The sequence below is a fragment of the Malaclemys terrapin genome, chromosome 1, assembly GCF_027887155.1.
Source record: "Malaclemys terrapin pileata isolate rMalTer1 chromosome 1, rMalTer1.hap1, whole genome shotgun sequence".
NCBI lineage: Eukaryota > Metazoa > Chordata > Testudines > Emydidae > Malaclemys > Malaclemys terrapin.
The window spans coordinates 219,473,700-219,494,305 of record NC_071505.1 but is presented as its reverse complement, the minus strand read 5'-3'; the positions used below and the strand labels follow the sequence as shown (position 1 = coordinate 219,494,305).

Below are 20,606 nucleotides of genomic sequence, written 5' to 3'. Positions count from 1 at the left end.
CCAGTATCACCACCAGTGCCACTCTTTTGGGGACAAATGGTTATGAAAACCAATACCCCAGTAAAAGAAAAAAGGTTCTCTTGATCCCAAAGGATCAAGCCCCAGACCCAGGTCAATATACAAATCAGATCTTGCCCACAAATCACGCTGTTGCCAATCCTTTAGAATTTAAAATATAAAGGTTTATTCATAAAAGGGAAAAGATATAGATGAGTTAGAATTGGTTAAATGGAATCAATTACATACAGAAATGGCAAAGTTCTTGGTTCAGGCTTGTAGCAGTGCTAGAATAAATTTCAGGTTCAAATCAAGTCTCTGGAGTACATCCACAGCTGGGATGGGTCATTCAGTCTTTTGTGTAGAGCTTCCATTTGTAGCAAAGTCCTCCAGAGGTAAGAAGCAGGACTGAAGACAAGGTGGAGATGAGGCATCAGCCTTTTATAGTCTTTTCCAGATGTAAGAACACCTCTTTGTCCTTACTGTGGAAAATTACAGCAAAATGGAGTCTGGAGTCACATGGGGCAGTCCCTGCATACTTTGCTGAGTTACAAGGCGTATCTGCCTTCTCTCCATGGGTCAATTGTATTGCTGATGGTCCTTAATGGGCCATCAAGCAGGCTAGGCAGAGCTAACACCAACTTGTCTGGGATGTCACCCAGAAGCATAGCATAAGTTTGAAATACTGACAGTATAGAGCCAATATTCATAACTTCAACTACAAAATTGATGCACACATATAGACCGCATAATCATAACCAACAAACCATAACCTTGTCTTAGACACATCATTTGACCCCCCTTTATACAAGATTTGGTGCCACTACAGGACTTTGGTTGCAACCATGTTCTATGTGGTCCCAGATTGTCAATAACGTCACAGTCATACATACAGCACATCTTCCACCAGGAAGTAGGTTTGATACCAGTGCTGAGAACCTGAAGGAACCTCTATAGCAGGCCTGCACAACTCGTAAAGCGGCAAGGGCCATATTATTCCAAAGAAAACAACTGAGGGCCGAACCCCCCCCCCGAGCGCCGCCAAGCCCCCCCAGCGCCACCCAGTCCCCCTGAAAAACAACACCTGCCCCACGGAAACAACCTCCCCCGTGCTGCCAAAAGACCGCCCTCCGAGGCCACCTGCCCCGCGGAAACAAATCCTCCTTCCCCAGCGCCGCCCCACTGAAACAACAGTATTGAACCTCGATAATTTGTTATAGCGGGCCCCTAAGGTAGTATAATTAAGATAAAAGAAAAATGTCTTTTTGCTAGAAGTAGAATAAGATCTTCCCCCACTTTGTAATCAATTGCCCTGTTGAATGAATGAGGTGTGAATGAGGAAGGCAGGAACCTCCAGACAGCTGTAACCCTTGGAGAGGGCAGGGCCGGCTCTAGTATTTTTGCTGCCCCAAGCAAAAAAAGTTTTGGCCGCCCCTCCCTTTTTTTCCGTGTCCCTAGGCCCCCGGCCCCGCCCCAACTCCACCCCTTCCTGTGTAACACGTCTGGCCTCCCAGTTTAGGAAACTGCTTATTTTGCTGGTGCCTGGAGCCGGCCCTGGGGGAGGGGATGGGAGCCAGACCAGATCAGTAGAACAGGTCAGCCACCAATTCGCCGCTCGCCTCCTCAGTCCCCCTCCCCCAGCTTGCCTACTCACCCCCCGCCACTGCCCGCCCACTCGCCTCCTCAGCCCCCCCTGCCACTGGCTTACCTGCCCCCCCGCCACTGCCCACCCTCTCACTTACTCAGCCACCCCTGCCTCACCCACCGCTTGCCTACTCACCCCCCCGTGGGCCGCACAGTGAGCCCACCTACTCAACCTCCGCGGGCCGCACAGTGATCCCACGCGGGCCGCATGCGGCCCCCGGGCCACATGTTGTGCAGGCCTGCTCTATAGCATCCTGTCCCTTCCACTCCACCTCCCCTCTGGCAACTACCACTTCTCCCCCCTTCCTCCCCCTGGATGCCTACACTCTTCTTACGTAGGAGAGAAGTTGTATACATAGTCTAAGAATCAAATCCCACAAGGTATTGGTGTTGCAGGTGTTTACCAGTCCTCAGAATTTAGTGCAATGTCACTAAAAAAACAAACCTGTATGACAGTGGTACTAGTATATAAAAGAGAAAATAATCAGAGCTGGGTTAAATTTTTGAAATTTTAATCAACTTTGTAATTAAAACAGTTGGGAATACTTACCGTTTTGTCTCCTTTTCCTCTACTTGCTATCGAGGTAGACAAAGTTTAGAGGGTGGGAAGTTGTGGCTAAATTTTTGGGGGGAGGGGGGAGATGAATTTTCCCTTTTTAATATCACCCCTAAGTAGGATATAATTCTTCTATATAAATTAAATTAGTAAAATAAATAAATAAATGTTAAGTATTGTGATCATGTAACTAAAGAGTGTATTTAGGTTTGATTTAAGACTGTACCATCTTGAGTGCTTCCTAATGCCAGTGCAATGTTTCAGAAATTATTAAATGCCATGCTTAACATTAAAAAAAATAGTTTCTAAATAATTTTGCCAATAGTAATGCATGTAAAAACTTTTTAAATTTGAAATATTTTGATTATGTAAGGAAGAAATTAGGAAGTTAAGTAATGGCAAATGTATTAAATATTGTAACGGCTTAAAATAAAATTAGCATTGCTAGTGGTAATATTGGAAGAAAAGCCAACAATGACTTAAGAGGCATTGAAATTTGAAATAAGCAGTGAGCAAGAAGTAGATCTTTCTCTTCAGGTTAAAACAATGAATGTGTTCTCTGCCTTTCCTTGCTGATTTACAGTTCTTTTCCCCCCATCCCCTTCCCTTTCCCTGATTTACCAGGAAATAAGTAGAATGAGCAAACTAATTAATTTAAACAACATTCAGAAGTAATATCATCTATCTGGGTCTCATGGCCAACTCAGATACATTTCTTGGATGTGAGGAATTCTTCAAATAGAAAAAAACCCACATTTTCATTGTTTCTGTACCCATTTTGTTATTTGTCCCATTTCTTGATTCCATTTATCTACTTTATTGACTTTCCATAGCATCAGTATGTTGATATTTTTGTTTTGTTCTATCTGAGATTAAGAAACAATATCAGGTTGGGATATTACAGAACATGTAAAGTGAAATCTCTAAATGTGTATCTAATAATGTCTCTTAAATTTAATTTGACTATATCTTTTTACAATTTTGTAAAACATGGCTTGTTCCTCAGAGTCGTGCTCCAATCTCTGCAAAACTTGTTGCCAATATGCTATCAGTTGCTGGGGCTGACCACATCATCACCATGGATTTGCATGCTTCTCAGATACAGGTAATTACAAGCTCTTGTTGACTGCAGCTAGGAGTTTCCCTATTGAGTTAATGTGATAGGTTAACTCCTTGCCAGAGGATTCCTTTTTCTGCTTTTCTCACAGCTGTGTGAGAGAGGCTATTCTGATGCTCCAGGGAGAAGGGAAACTGTCCCAAAGATTATTTAAATATACACAATTTTAACACAAAATTTAAGAGAAACAAACCTTGCTTCTGGACAGAGACCAGGCCTTACCTAAGTAGCTGACTTGCTAATATTAATATCATTCATATTTCTAAATCTGAGGGGTTTGATAGAATTGGGTAAAACTTCAAAGTGTACTGGAACCCCCAGCACATACAGTACACAGGCAGGCTTCTATTTATAGTATTTCATAAGTATTTAGTGCAACTAAAGTATTTTGCTAATATAATGGGGGTTTCTAATCTTGTATACTAATTGATGAGTGTTAATTGAATGTAACAGTAAGATATGAAGCTTTCTTCACTTCTATTTTGTCAATTATGTGTTAATGAAAGTGAAGAGTTGATTGCTTGATAGCTGTAGGGTAGAACCAGACATGCAAGGTAGTCACTGTTCAGTGTCCCTACACACAACACTATAAAGCTGTCTTATTTCTTACTAGCAAATACCTGCTTTTTCCAGTCTTGAGGTTCTATTTAACCAGAACTACCAGTCACAATAGTTTTTAAAGTGTGGACCAAAGTCCTTTTTACTTGTAATCTAACCTGTTTTTCAGAAGTGGGAAACTATTTCATTGCAATCTTGTACAAGAATTATAAGGAAAAAAAATACTTGTTCATTATTCTGCTGATGCTAACTTCCCAGTCTTGAAATACCAGTGTTCATTTCTAGCAGTTATTATTTTAATATTAAAAGAATAAGAAATTAATTTATAATAGATATTACTTTTAGCTTAAGTTCCTTTATAGATACAGCTTTTCATGAGAATGAGTTTACTCAGCCATGTGCTTATAACTTCTTTCTCCCTCACAAAAATTACCCTCTGGTTTTACAGTGTAAAGTCATTAGTGATGCTTTCCCTTCCCTTTATTGCTAATGAGTGGGATTTTAAAAGTGCTTGTGTTGGCCTAACTATACGCACATGAAGTAAGTGGGAATTTTACTATTGACTTCAGTGAGAGCAGAATTAGGCCAGTGTAGAACACTGTTTTGAAAAGTTTGAGTAGCAGCCGTGTTAGCCTGTGTCTGCAAAAAGAACAGGAGTACTTGTGGCACTTGTTGGTTTTCTCCTCCTGGTTTTTGAATGTTATGATTCCTGATGTCAGATTTGTGTCCGCTAATTCTTTTGCGGAAGGACTGTCCGGTTTGGCCAAGGTACGGGGCAGAGGGGCATTGCTGGCACTGGAATGGTACCATGTGAGAGATGCCATCATGTGCCAGCAATGCCCCTCTGCCTTGTACATTGGTCAAACCGGACTGTCTCTACGCAAAAGAATTAATGGACACAAATCTGACATCAGGAATCATAACATTCAAAAACCAGGAGGAGAACACTTTAACCTGTCTGGTCGCTCAATGACAGACCTGAGGGTGGCAATTTTGCAACAGAAAAGCTTCAAAAACAGACTCCAAGAAACTGCTGAGATTGAATTGATATGCAAACTAGATACAATCAATTTAGGCTTGAATAGAGACTGGGAGTGGCTGAGCCATTACAAACATTGAATCTATCTCCCCATGTAAGTATTCTCACACTTCTTATCAAACTGTCTGTACTGGGCTATCTTGATTATCACTTCCAAAGTTTTTTTCTCTTACGTAATTGGCCTCTCAGAGTTGGTAAGACATCTCCCACCTTTTCATGCTCTATGTGTGTGTGTGTGTATATGTGTGTGTGTGTGTATATATATATATATATATGTGTATATAAATATAATCTCCTCAATATATGTTCCATTTTATGCGTCCGAAGAAGTGGGCTGTAGTCCACGAAAGCTTATGCTCAAATAAATTTTAGTCTCTAAGGTGCCACAAGTACTCCTGTTTTGAAAAGCTTACCCTACATGTTTAAGTTGACCAAGTGATTGTTTTTTATTTTTTTTCTAATGATTTTATTCTAAACAAAGAGTAGTGGAAAGCTAATGTATGTTAAGAACTGTTTTTCTGATTGTACTCAGGGTTTCTTTGATATTCCAGTGGACAACTTGTATGCAGAACCTGCAGTGTTGCAATGGATTAAAGAGAATATTTTGGAATGGAGAAACTGTATCATAGTCTCACCTGATGCAGGTGGAGCAAAAAGGTAGTGTGCAAACTGCAAATTGTCCATAGAGTTCAACTATTACTACACAGTCTGTTTCACAGAAAGGAATGGTTTGCTCATACTTCTTGGTTGACTTATTTGTTTTATTGCTGAAAATAGTATGAGGCAGTAGCTGTAAATGCTGATGGCTCCAGTTCCATTGTAATGAAACAATAGTCCTTCCAATGTAGTTCTTTCTTGGTTATATGTAGGAATTTTCCGTATTCTAAAGAAAATATTTTCTCTCTCCCTGAATATGGCCTCATTAGCTGAGTCCCTGTACAGGAGGAAAGAGGCTTTTCCTGCTGCATGCTCCTTTAGCACAGTTACTGCACCTCTTCCTGCTTCTCTCTGGAGCTACATACATTTCCCTTCTCTATTCAAGCATGTGGCCTACTCTCACTGTACCTGCTGGAGTTTAGGTAAGAGCATACTTGAGTCATGTTTCTTTAATAATAATAATAATAATAATAATAATAATTTTTAAAAAAAGTTGTTGCATTCCTGGTTGACAATCTATTGACTCAAGTTTAGTGATGTGTAATCACAAAAATAATCTGGTGGAAATATTAAACAAGCTAGGGGAGCAGGGAGGAAATGTGGAGGTGTTAGATTAATGGCATATTACTTCAATCATGGCATCCATTATTACTCATTCAGCAGATCATCTTTTGTTTGGTTCTGGTCAAATACAAATCGATGTCAGAATTCTGAATCATGCTATCTGTGAAGTGACAAAGTACGCCATATAGATGGAACACTTCTCAAGCAGAGATTGTTGGTCATCCTGCTGATAAGAAATCCCTGCCCATCAGCTGGAAACTTGGAGATTGTGGCAGGGAGGGGGAGAACAGTTAGGTCATCTAGTCCAGGGGCGGGCAAACTTTTTGGCCACATCAGGGTTGCGCAACTGTATGGAGGGCTGGGTAGGGAAGGCTATGCCTCCCCAAACAGCCTGGCCCCTGCACCCTATCCGCCCCCTCCCACTTCCCACCTCCTAATTCCCCCTCTCAGAACCCCTAACCCATCCAACTCCCTGACCCCATCCACATCCCCGCCCCCTTATCTAACCCCCCTGACTGCCCTCCTGACCCCTATCCACATCCCCACCCCCTAACAGGCCCCCCGGGACTCCCACTCCCAACCCTCCCTGTTCTCCATCCCCTGACTGCCCCCCCAGAACCTCTACCCCATCCAACTGTCCCCTCCTCCCTGACTGCCCCCCAGGACCTGCTGCTCCCTTACCCAACCCCCTCCCGCTCTCTGCCCTCTTACCAGCAGTAGGAACTCGCAGCTCCGACACCCGGCCAGAGCCAGCTGCACTCCCCACGCTGCCCAGTGGGAGCGGCGGCCGACGTGGCTGTGGGAGGAGGGGGGACAGCGGTGGAGGGACTGGGGACTAGGCTCCCTGGCCGGGAGCTCAGGGGCTGGGCAGGAAGGTCCCGCGGGTGAAGGACTGCCATAAAGTTGATTTGACCAAAGCCTCATGTTTGTCACAAGTTTAGATGATTAACAGCCAAAAAAGAGAAGGGAAGGGGATCACTTGGCTACTTAATGTACCTAATCTATTTTGAAGAATGAAGTTACCGATTTGGAGAGAGACTGTAAAAAGCATTCCAAAGATAATCTAGTCAATTAGGCGACTTCCTTTTTCAGTCCAATATGATGTATTTATTCCTTCTCTTCTTCCCCCCCCCCCCCCCCCATCGCTCCCCGGCCTGAAACAATTCAGTCTTGTGGTAGAATTCACCAAGTGGCAGAGACAAGCTGTCAGGAAAACTTTTGTTTTATCAAATTAATTGCTTAAAGGGCTTTTTTTACAAGAAACATTTGCTTGTATTTAACATGACTGTATTTAGCATTACTTTACGACATGAAGATATCAGACACTGCCTCTTGAAGTGGGAAAAAATATTCTTTAACATGAGAAGACTGAGACGTTTATGTATGTTACCCAGCTAATTACTATATTCTGTGAGAGAGGACTACCTATACAAGCTCCACAATTAACTCTGGATTTCTAAAAATAATTAGCAGTAACACAAGTTACTGGAAGAACAGCATGTTGGGTTTTTTTAATGAATAATCTTGACCTAGATCTGGAAATATTTATGGGATAGCAGGATTTGCATATAGTAGAACCCCATTTATCAAACCCTCCCTTAACAGGCTCTCTGCATTTACCGAACAACCAGGACTCCAGGGCCAGACTTGGGTGATCTTACTGTGGCTTCTAGATGATGCTGCAGCGTCTCATATTTCTCCGGTTTATCCGGAATTCTGATTATCAGAGTTGGACCTAGTCCCAGTTAGTCTGGATAAATGGAGTTCTGCTGTATATATTAGAGACAAGCTGGGTGAGGTAATATCGGTTATTGGACCAACTTCTGTTGGTGAGATCTGAAAAAGAGCTCTATGTAAGCTTGAAAATTTGAGTCTCTCACCAACAGAAGTTGGTTCAATATTACCTCATCCAGCTGGTCTCTAATATCCAGGGAAGGACCAACTCTTCTACAGCACTGCTTACATGTATATGATTGCGCAGATTTGGAATATCTGGATTCTGTCACTTCCTCTAACCCTATCCATTGTCCTGTTAGCCAGCCTATTAAAGGTATTTTATGATTGAAGTTAGGCATAAAACTACTGTTGATTATTTGTGCTCCTGCATTGTCAGGACCTATTGTGAAATATGTGCTCTAGTGTACCAAAATGTAAATATACTTTGACTTATCCCATTGTAGTCAAATAGAGGTCATTTTGGGATTATATTTAAAAGATGACACCCTCTGGAAACTAAATTGTAATACTGGTTCAGCTGTGGTTTTGGGTGGTATATAAGAATAGTCCCTATTTCAGTAAGATTGAGATTGCCTTCTATATGCTGGCTGTCTTTATTAATACATAAGAGAGAGAGAGATTATTTATTTTTAAAGATTAATTGAATATTGGTGTGGGGAATACTTGAAACAGTAACTTTAAAGGAAAATACAGTTTAATTTTTTTTACAATCTGAATATGAAAAGGTATCAGAATCTATTCTTAAACAATCTTGTCAAAAATTTGTTATGCAGTGGCTAGAATTTAATATTTTAGTAGAGATCAGTATGTCCACAAGAGGTCACTCTTAGCATCCTATGAAATCTTCAGTAATTAAAAGCAGCGTGTAGATGAATGTTGTGAATTACTAACCAAGTGTTGAACATCAGAAAAGAGACACGGAGAATGAAATTAGTCAGGTCCTCCTCATTTACTCCAGTTTACAAGTGGCTATAAGGTTTTTAATTTAAAAAACCCAACTATGGTACTATCCATTTCAGTTGAAATGTGATTTTTAAATGTGAAGATCTTTTATATATTAAGGCTTTTCTAATGTTATCCGTACAATGCCATTTTTTATAAATAGCCCCAATTCTGAATTTACTTATTTCTAACTCATCTAGTTGTGCTTAAATATTGCAATAATCTATTAGAACAGGGGTTCTCAACCTTTTTCTTTCTGAGGCCCCCCCCCAACATGCTTAAAAACTCCACTGCCCACCTGTGCCACAACTGTTTTTCTGCATATCCAGTAGATTAAAAGCCAGGGCCAGCATTAGGGCATAGCAAGCAGGGCAATTGCCCGGGGTACCACACCACAGGGGCTCACATGAAGCTAAGTTGCTCAGCTTCAGCCCCAGGCCCCAGCAAGTCTACTGGCCCTGTTCTCTGGTTTATTTTGGCAGACCCCCTGAAACCTGCTCACAACCCCCCAGGGTGGCCCCGGGCCTATGGTTGAGAACTACTGTACTAGAAGCTTATGAATAGTTGGGATGTATTGTGTATGCATAGCACTTGCCAACAAGATACTAACACACCTAAACTTTGACTTGCCTGCATTTGTCTGATGTGCAATATTTGTTTCAAACTTAAATATTTTAGATATTTTTAAAATCTCCTTTTCTTGAAGTCAGCAGTCTATATAACTTCAGCATTTAATATTAAGCTGGTGTTTAGCTAATGAGGTGGATTTCTTAACTACATGTAGCTTTTCTAGTTTACTTCCTAATTAAAACATAACCTGTTTTTTCCATCTTCTTGCAATATGACAAACCCCGATGTCCCCCTAGACAGCAGCCTTTCTTTTGGGAACGCAATCTAAGGCTGTTTTCACTACCCCACAATGTCTTTGTTCTTTCTTGTAGTGCTGAAAAAGAGATCAGGCAACAGGCCTATCTTTTCTTCATATTAGGGGGACATCAGGGCTTGATGTATTGCAAAGTCTGCTTGTAGCACTAGGCTTTAAACAGCTAGTTGCTTGGGCTGTGCTCAAGGTGAGTTCTCTGATTTACAGTGCTTTGTAGTAAACCCTTAAATATGTATCTTTATAATTCAAATATGAGTAGACCATGTTAAATCATAACTTAATATACAACTGAATTATATTAAATTGAATATTATATTATATTCTGTTTGGGGTGTCTGAGTGGGGAGGAGGTTGGGTAGTGAGAAGTAATAACTGATCTGTATTTTTTCCAGATCAAAATGTGTTTTCTGACATGGACTCTTTACACTGGGGAAATGAATACTCTTCTCCATCCATATAAAAGCAGTAGTGGATTATTAATTCTGCTATGTGCTCCAAATATGGCTAAACATTCCTGTTCTCATTAAATATATTTGAATAGTGACCTTTTGTAAGGAAAGAGTTCAGTGCCTGAAAACTAAAGTTAGTAAAAAAAAAAAAAAAAAAAAAAAAACATACGTCTGAAGTATGAATATGCTACTGTGGCTGTACGCCCCATTGCTTAACAGAAGAGCAGCATTGTTGCTACTACCCACATCAATATTTTGTGATATTTGAAAATGTTTTGGTGTATTGTAACTCTTTTCTTAAAATATAAAGACAATTATTTCTACAGCAGGCACATGCAATTTCTTTTCCTCTTGTTTCTGAAAAGTGTATTTCAAAAACATGTTTGTGTCTTTCTTACAACTTAGGGTTACTTCAATCGCAGATAGACTGAATGTTGAATTTGCTCTGATTCACAAGGAAAGAAAGAAAGCTAACGAAGTGGACAGAATGGTCTTGGTTGGTGATGTGAAAGATAGGATAGCTATTCTTGTCGATGACATGGCTGACACATGTGGCACAGTATGTCATGCAGCAGACAAGTAAGTATTGTTCCAAATTGACCCAGTACCCCACTGTACAGTCACCAGTCTGTTGCAAGTTGGCCAAATTGCTTGGTCCCTCCCCCCACTGCTTCCATTTCAGCTGGGTCTAGCGTCTAGTTGTTGTTGTTTCCCCCCTAGATCTGTAGGGCACAGTCCTAGCCTCAGACCCCATGTCTGACTTCTTCCTTGGGATCTGGAGTGCCATCGCCCTTGAAATCAGTGTCTGAGACCTACCAAGCTCCTTAGTTGCTTATACATGCTCCCTTAGAGCTCCACCTATGCTGTGGTTTGAGTTTCCAGTTTGACCCCTTCAGGGACAACGTAGCAGAAAAGCAAGGAACATAGGCTTCGCAAAGAAATTTCTTAACCAGAGTGACTTTACATTTAAAGTACATGAGAATTATAGAACTTTGAAAATAGAAGTTCTGGAATACACTCTGACCACTTACGGTAATCTAAAGTCTGTCAGCATTTCAGATTGGACAGAGTCCTTCTGGCAAGTCACATTGGTGAGGATCAAACCTCCCATGCCCCTCCTCTTCCCCTGCCTCCCCACCCCCCACCCCCCGACAGCAACCTTACTCTTAAATAGAGCCTCATGGTGCTATCTGCTCCTGCCCCATGAGTTGTTCTTGCCCCTTCTTGTGGGCCCCTGTATAGAGAAACTGTTATTCCGTGGTGGGAGGCCAGTACATGGGAGACAGTCAGTGGCCCTAGGTTGCTTTGTCTTGGCTTTTAATGCTCTTCAATGAGGTGTCAAACACTCTCCCTGAGCAGAGCAGCAGTCTGGAATGCAGTAAAATAGTGTATTCTTGGGCATGTCGAGGCTTGGGCAGTCATAATACCCAATACTTCCATGCATAGCGTAAGTCAGCTCACATGTGTAAAGTTACTCGTGCTTAAACATTTGCAGGCTTGGGACCTCAGGCTGTAAATTCAGAGCAGGGCAGCTTTTTTTTCCCTGTGTGTTTATAGTACACCTAGCAGGACAGACCCCTCTTGGGGGGCCTTTGATATTACTATATATAAATATAAATATAAATGATGGGGTCTAAATTAGCTCTTACCACTCAAGAAAGAGATCTTCGAGTCATTGTGGATAGCTCTCTGAAAACATCCACTCAATGTGCAGAAGCAGTCAAAAAGGCTATCCGAATGTTGGGAATCTTTAAGAAAGGGATAGATAATCAGACAAAAAAAAAAAATCATATTGCCTCCATATAAATCAGTGGTTCTCACTTTTGCACTGGTGACCCCTTTCACACAGTAAACCTCTGAGTGTGGCCCTCCCTCCCTCATAAATACACCTGTATAACGCTGTCCTTGGGAGCCAAAAAATCTTACCGCGTTATAGGTGAAACTGTGTTGTATTGAGCTTGCTTTGATCCACTGGAGCGCACAGACACGCCCCTTCCCCTCTCCCCCCCAGCGCTGCTTTACCGTGTTATAGCCGAATTCATGTTATATCAGGTCACGTTATATCGGGGTAGAGGTGTCATTTTTTATGTTTAACACTGTTATAGAGAAGCAGGGTTTTGAGGGTGGAAGCTGATGGCTCGCGACCTCCCACGTAATAACCTCACGACCTCCTGAGGAGTAATGACCCCCAGTTTGAGAACCTCAATATAAATCCATGATATACCCACATCTGAATATCGTGTACCTATCTGGTCACCCCATCTCAAAAAAGATATATTGGAATTGGAAAAGGGCAAGAAAAATTATTAGGGGTATGGAGGAGAGATTAATAAGACTGGGACTTTTCAGCTTAGAAAAGAGACAACTAAAAGAGGATATGATAGAGGTCTATAAAATCATGACTTGTATGGAGAAAGTAAATAAGGAAGTGTTTATTTACTCCCTCTCATAACACAAGAATTGGGAGTCATCAAATGAAATTAATAGGCAGCAGGTTTAAAACGCACACAAGGAAGTATTTCTTCACACAATGCACAGTCAACCTGTGGAACTCTTTGCCAGAGGATGTTGTGAAGGCCAAGACTATAACCGGGTTCAAAAAAGAACTAGCTAAGTTGACGGAGGATAGGTCTATCAGTGGCTGTTAGCTAGGATGGGCAGTGATGCATAAGCATGCTCTGAAGTGTCCCTAGCCTCTGTTTGCCAGATGCTAGGAATGGGCGACAGGGTGATTACCTGTTCTGTTCATTCCCTCTGAAGCATTGGCTGCTGCTCGAAGACAGGTTACTGGACTAGATGAACCATTGGTCTGACCCAGTATGGCCATTCTTATGTTCTTATAATACAAATAATAAATGATAGTGTGGTGTGAAAAACACTTAAAAGAATTCTCAAATCAAAATAGGAAAAATAATTTGGCTTTGTTTTAACTGTTAGAAATCCTGCTTCATCTAATGCAACAATTCTGGGAAAAGATCTCTGTTCTAGTTTAGAGTTACAGCTGAAAGAGGTGCTCTCCTTATATACATGCCACCATTTTTTTTTTAGGCTGAGTAAATCAGATGGAGCTTTTACAGTTTACAGATCTTTATTCATAATGGTCTTCAGAAAAATCTTGTGACTTTGGAAGAATTAATGTGTCAAACCATAATTCTTTTCAATATGGTATGTAATGAAAAGGTTTATTCTGCATTTTCTAGCCAACTTTGGATACTCGGTGATACAAACAGCTAAAAACAAAGCTAATTAACTTAAATTTCCACCCCTTATGAAAGGGGCCAGTACTGACTGAACAAATGGTTCTTATCTTGACTAAGCAGATGGAAAGGGTTTTGTGTGGCCAAACCAGGTTTTCAGCTAGCTTTTTGTTTTTAATTTGTTTAACTCTGTTGTCAGTATTTTTAAATAGAACTGTATTGTCTGTCTTGCCTTCTCTAGAAAGAGTGTAATGAATCAAGTTTGAACTCCTGTAACAAAGCAGCCTTTGGCGGGACTCTACTGAGAGTATCAATTCAGGAGAAATTGCTTAGAGCAGGGCAGTCACGGCCCGAGGCTGGGGGTCCTTCACTACTAAGGCACACCAAACCAGCGGGACTTTGGTTTTACCCCACTGGCTAACGAGAAGTCATACAAGTAATTCCTTCAGACACTCCAGTTCCCCAGTATCACCACCAGCACCACTCCTTATGGGGATGAATGGTTATGAAAACCAATACCGCAGGAGGAAAAAAGGGTTCTCCTGATCCCAGAGGACGAAGCCCCAGGCCCAGGTCACTATAGAAGTCAGACCTTACCCACAAATCATGCTGTTGCCAATGCTTTAGAATCTAAAATCTAAGGGTTTATTCATAAAAAGAAAGAAATATAGATGAGTTAAAATTGGTTAAATGGAATCAAATACACACAACAATTGCAACATTCTTAGTTCAGGTTGTTTCAGGTTTGATGGGATTACTGCTGATTTAAACCAGTTAAGTCTCTGGAGTACCAACATCCCAGCTTGGATGCGCAGTTCAGTCCTTTATTCAGAGCTTCAGTTTCAAGCACAGTTCCTCCAGAGGTCAGAAACAGGAATGAAGACCAAATGGAGGGGTTTCCAGAGTCTTTTATGTCTTCTGCCATGTGGAAGGAAACCCCTTAGTTCTTACTATGGAAAATCACAGCAGCAAGATGGAGTTTGGAGTCACATGGGCAAGTCACATGTTCATGCATGACTCAGTTTGCAGGTGGTAGCCATTGCTCACCTGAACATTCCCAGGAAGGCTCCTCAGATGTGGATTGGAGTCTCCCAAGGTCCATTGTCAGTTACTCAGAATAGTCCTATCAAGAAACGCTTAAGTGCCAATTCTCAAGAAGTACATAGCCAATATTTATAACTTCAAATACACACACACGATACACACATACAGACAGCATAGTCATACCCAGCAAATTACAACCTTTTCATAGACACCTTACTCGATCTCTTTGTACAAGATTTGGTGCAACTATAGGACCTTGGTTGCAACAATGATCTATATGGTCACAGTTCATGTCAATAACATCACAACTCCATAAGGAGCAGTTGGGAGGGGCCAGGCCAGTGGACTGCACCTCAGTATGTATTAGACAAATATCTGTCAAAGATGGTCCAGGTAATACTTAGTCCTGCCATAAGTGCAGGGGACTGGATTAGATGGCCTCTCAAGGTCCCTTACAATCCCATGATTACTAATTAATTGACTGAAGCAAGAATCACTTAGCAAGATTATGGCTACTAGTCTCAGATGTGTTATTTGTCTCTGACAGTGTAGAGGAGTCAGACCCCTCTTACTATCTCCCACCCATCAAACTTACAGAAATACCATCTGCAATTCCAAAAACTTGAATCAGGTAGTTAAATGGTTCTGTCTGATCCAGCTCTTCTTTGAGTAGCATCCCTAGGGTGTTCCATTCTGGTGCACTAGTGCCTCCTGTGCCTTTGTTCAGAAACTTCTAGCATGTCCGTTTGGCCTGTGCTGTTGTGTTATAGCATTGCATGGGTGAACCACCCTCAGTTCCTTCTCAACCGCCCCAGCCTGAGACAGAGGTCTGGCAGTTGTCCCATTGAGATTTCCTCAACTTTAGCCTCTATTCTTATTAATAGTTTGAGTTTCATTAGTTAGTAAGTAGTAATAGTATAGCTTCTTCTTATAAATGTTTGGCTGGCTTCAAATGTTTTTCATGCCTGGAGGAGATCCTGGTTGGTGTCAGGAACTCTCACTGCATCTTTGCCTCGGGGAATCGCATGTTGCCCAGAGGTGCAAGTTTTGTCTGGCACTAAAGTCAAGAGCCAGAAAAAAACAGAGAAAGCTTCATCGCCTCATGATGGAGAGCTCTCTATGCCTGGCTTCTGACCCAGTCCAAGGCACCTCCCGTTTCTGAGCAAGTCTGCTGCCTCCATGAGGCCCAAACCTCCAGGGCTCCCAAGAGGAAGAGACAAGACTCCTGTGAAAGGAATGTTCCCCTAGCACAATAGGTAGAGAATCTCTAAAAGCCAAGGTCATCAGTATCTTCAGCTACTTTGGTGCCATTGGCTCTCCAATCATGTACCAGTGAGGTTACTGGTTCCCAGGGCATGGCTAGACTGAAAGATGGGAAAGCTTCGGTCCTGGAGAGATCATTGGTACCGTTAATGGATCGAGGTGCCAAGAAGAGCTTTCTCGGTACCGAAGAAGCATGGTGGAGTTCTGACTGCTTCCCTCTGAGCACCCTGAGACTTATGGTACGGTCAGCGCCCTCGGCCACGATCACCTTGGTGCAGACTGCAGGCTCTGTACCGATAACACTCTTGGTACCACAGGAGTTCTGGTTTCCCTGGCACCTGGCTGTATCTGAGATGTCCAATTCTCTGCTCCTCAGTGTTAATGTGCTGTTGACACAGGGGACATGGAGATCACCTAAAGTTCACTTGGTACTGATGGTTTCACCTCAGATCTCTCCTGATGCTCCACCATTCCAGACTGAGCTTGAGGAAGAGGATTCTGGTGAAGACCTTGCCTCGGAGTCTAAAGTGTCAACTCAGGATTCTCTCTTCACTTCTATAGAGGCCCCTTTCCAGAAGCCTCTGGTAAAGCTGCAACTACTCGTGGCCCACAATTGCCACCAATACCTGGCTGGTATGAGCACCCCTGGATGCCTCCTCCTATGCCTTATGCACCTCCTCCTTGGCCATATTGGGACCCGGGGGAGGCCTATTACCCATTCACTTGCCTGTCTACCATCCTAAACTGCATCTAGATAACCAGGAGACGCTGCTTTATCCCTTTATGGGTGGTCAAAACTGTTGTATGTCTTGTTTCCTGTTTCCTCTCCTGTAGAGAGATGAGATGGGGCCTAATTGTCAAAAGTTCAATAGAGTGAAGAGAACCGTAATGCATTAACAGGAGGAAGATCCTGACCTGCACAAATAGATGGCACTGTTAGCTGAGTGAAGAGTTCAGTAAAGCAATACTTTTATCCTGTGACTTTTTTTTTTTTCCATCCCCAAATCTGAAACTTGGAAATGATTATGTCCTTTCTTCATTGTTTCCAAACATAATTGAGTCGCGGGACAATAAAGATGTAGCCCATATCCCAAGTAATTGCCACAGATGTTTGAAAATGTCCATTTCTAAATAGTTTATACATGCAGTTCAAGTAAGTTGTATCTCCAGCAATCTACTTGGTTTGAACTTTAAAAAAAAAAAAAAAAAAAAAGTATTGGAATTAAGATTGTAGACTAACCTTGGTTAAAGTGTAACTATTTTAGATCATCACAATAGCTACTGACACCCATTGACTTAGTTCACCATTATTCACCAGCAAGTGTCGTGTAGGGAGCTCACTGGGATGTACTTTTGGTCAGCCTTTCCTAATATCCATACTGTCGGAGTTCAACTGCACCTGTGTTTTCCCCTCAGTGGTCCAGCAAGGGCTCCCACTCTAGGGTTCTGGCTCCCAGCCATCACCTCTTGGGTGAAGACCCACGTCTCTCCCTCCCTCCTGACCATGGAATTTCCAAGCTGAGTGTCAGTTTACCACTAGATTATTTATTCCAATGTTCTTTTTTGGTCTGCTGGTCTCCAGTATCCAGTTTGAACCATTGAAGAGACCATGAATGAGTAATCAACCAGAAAATGGATCTCTTCTCCAGGGTTAAGCTTCAAAGGGCTGGTGACTGGAGGAATTATAGTAGCATTCCCCATCCTCCTAAAGAAGTTGCATATAATCTCCTAACACATAAAAAATTACATTTTTAATACACTGGATGTCAAAAGTGTTGAACTTAAGGTTTATCCGAGGGTATTGCGTTATTTGTCATGCATACAAGCTAGTAGATACTCAAAACTGTACTACATGATTTTACAGGGGTTATTACTTTTTTGTAGTCTATTGAAAGAATCAATATGTAAACTAGATCTTAAACCAAGAGATTATCTGGTTTTGCTATTTCCTAAGTAACACTAGAATTATGTGCTCAAACATACATTGCAAACTTTTCTGTTTTTCCCCATGTTTTTTAGGTTAGTGTCTGCTGGAGCCACTAAAGTTTATGCTATTCTGACTCATGGGATCTTCTCTGGCCCTGCTATTTCTCGAATCAATAATGCTGCATTTGAGGCTGTTGTAGTAACTAACACAATCCCACAGGATGAGAAAATGAAAAATTGTCCCAAGATTCAGGTATTGTGTTTGTTTGGTGTAGCTTTTCATCTGCTTGATAAAATGCAAATCTAGAATTCAGTTCTTGATGCTAGGATCCCATGCCACTGACATAAAAGATACTGTTCACAAATTCACTGGACAGTTGTCTTGTTTGTAGAACTTATTCCTAAATGACATTGAAGAATTTGACTGTCCCTTTAAAATACCATTGTGAAATCTAGTCAGTTTTAAAAAGACTTAATATATGGCAGCTTCTCCTGAATAATTCTGTTGATTTCGTGGGGTGGGGGTGATTTAACTGGTGTGTCAAACTAAGTCCCCCTTTTTTTCCTTCTGACAATGTACATCATGTTATGTTTGCATATGAGATATCAATATAATTATTATATTGAAGTCTTTGATTTGTTCCTTGTATTGAGGATATAGTTTTAAAATAACTTTTTTATGAAATACCAGACAGCAGAAGTTACATCGTACCAAAAAAAGTTTGAATGCATCTCAGGACAACCTCACAAAGCCTGGTGTTCCCTTGGGAGTTCCTTCTGGGGAAAACCATTTTTTTGTGATGGTGTTGTTTTTTGGGGTTTGTTTAAAGCTACTTCAGTTTGAGAGTACCAAAAGGCACATTAAGTTCTGATATAATACAGTAGTCAAATTGAATAAACTAAAGCCAATTTGGTATTAACAGAAACAAGACTTGTGGTAAAGATCTGTAGTTCTTTAATCTTACTTCAAGGAGATATTGCCATCTAGTGGATAAAATTGTTAGGAAACTTGGATTGTATTCCTTGCTGTGTAGTTTTGGATTAATCTTAGTGGTCAGTTTATCAATTTTTAAAACCGATATAGTAAGTGCAGTCCTCACAGGTGAGGTTTATCTAGTTAATGTTTGTAAAGCACTTTGAGTTCCTTAGAAGAAAGATGCTGTAAATTCTAATAGTCACTAGTGTTAGTGGTATAATAAATCGTATTTTCTTGATTGCTTTAGGTTATTGACATTTCCATGATTCTGGCTGAGGCAATCCGAAGAACACACAATGGCGAATCTGTGTCCTACCTGTTCAGCCATGTTCCACTATAACTGCAAGAGATTAGTGTTTTCCTGTTGGTTGTGTCCACCAGCACTGTCAACCTTTTTAAATAATGCGACTCAATGATGAGATGACTCTCTTGGTAAAAAGCTTCAGCTCTTGCATACTTAAAGATGTTTTCGTTTTCTAATTAATCTTTGTTCATTGTAAATGGGTAATACAGCTCCATTTTGCAAAATCTCTTATGAATACACTTAAGGATTTTGAAGGGGAGGCTTCAATACTTACCTGTGACTATTCCTACAGGTAACTTTTTGATTCTGTATTTGTCTGTAGCGAGAGGGTCAATACCATTTCAAAACTTTTTATATTTGTGGGGCTGCCAAAGGTAGCCCAATTTTAAAATATTTCATATTTAGTTTATATTTAATAATAAGTTGGATGGGCAATGCGGTAGTTCTCCTGCTGTGTAATATTGAACCTTGTCTAGGCTGTTAACTAAACATTGGAATAAGCGATCAAATGTGTATTCCCTTAACAGTTAAATATTTTTTTACTTGGCAGAAATTCTGTGGTAGCTTGATGCCCACCTACTTCATATACCTCACGATTAAAAATTGCTGGGCAAATTCACTTTTTGTGGGGTCAGCATAACTGTAGATTAGAGATTAGTTGCTTGTGTTCTCTTCCTACTAAACTACTGCCTCAAATGTCTAATCTCTAAAGCTGGGACCACAGCCACCACTTTTCTGCATAGGGTAGTTAATAGAATTTGTACTTTCAGAAGATTATGCTTCATTTAGAACTAAATGTGTCAATTATAGGCATCTTGTATCTATACATTAGTCTTTCAAGTAACTTACTAAAGTTTGTTGAACTTTATTTACATCTTCAGTTTTAACCATGAGTCTGTCACTTTGTAGGTCGTTTAAACAAAATTTGAGACTTCCATAACAAAATTAAAGTGAACTATTGACACAGTATTCAGTGGGCTACATTTTGGAGCATATGAAATTCCGAAGTTCAAACAGTGATTGTGTATGTGTGTAAAATGGGTTCTTTTTTTTTTTTTTTTTTTTTTTCCCCCCCGCCTCTGGAAAGTTCATTGTACTATATCATTCTGTTCTGCTCTATGTTGCTCAGCTGCAGTTTTCAGATTTCCTGTTCATAGTTCAGTATTTGACATGTCAACCAAGAATGTTAATACATCGGTTAACATGTAAATTCTAATGGTCACTAGTATTAGTGGTATAGTAAAGTATTTCTTAAAGCTTTCCGACCTCCTTACAGACAGTGGCGCTTGACCATTCTGTTAAGTGAGATCTTTATTGTTGTGCAGCCAGCTGAGTGGTCTGCTTGCTCAACAGTCGCAGGTACTCAGTAACAAAGGAGCAAAAACCATTGTGAAAATAAGTTTTCAGTTGAAATGTTGAGACTCTTATCCTTAAGTACTGGTGGTAAAGTCCTTTAGTAATTTTAAGGGTTTGTCTAAATCAAAATCCTTACTCTCGGAGATTACAATTCCAAGTTCTGAAGGGACTTGATGACCTAAAAGCATGGAGAGCACTCAGACAGCACACTAAAGGTGTTGAGGCTTCAGTTGAGCTAGGATAAAATTCACACACATAGATCATGAGAGGATATCCAGGTTTCCACCTGGTGTAGTTAATTACAATTTCATTTTCCATATCTTAGAAATTAGTCTCTTTAAATTGTTTTATTGTGGGGATCCCGCCAAAAAAGCCTGATTTCTGCCAATTTTACTGT

General features: G+C 40.9%; 1 protein-coding gene across 3 annotated transcripts in view; it reads left to right on the top strand.

The window, feature by feature from the left end:
- PRPS2 (phosphoribosyl pyrophosphate synthetase 2) overlaps positions 1-19,925 on the top strand; it is a 41,161-nt gene extending 21,236 nt beyond the window's left edge. For 2 of the 3 annotated variants that reach the window (XM_054007753.1, XM_054007761.1), the window contains exons 3-7: positions 3,204-3,302; positions 5,444-5,568; positions 10,549-10,722; positions 17,667-17,826; positions 18,797-19,925. In XM_054007753.1, coding sequence (XP_053863728.1) covers positions 3,204-3,302; positions 5,444-5,568; positions 10,549-10,722; positions 17,667-17,826; positions 18,797-18,889 — 651 coding nt within the window. In that variant the 3' untranslated portion in view covers positions 18,890-19,925. Of the gene's footprint in view, positions 1-3,203; positions 3,303-5,443; positions 5,569-5,877; positions 5,991-10,548; positions 10,723-17,666; positions 17,827-18,796 lie in introns of those variants that run through there. The other variant, XM_054007771.1, reaches the window with a different exon arrangement.
- The last annotated feature ends 681 nt before the right edge of the window (positions 19,926-20,606 follow it).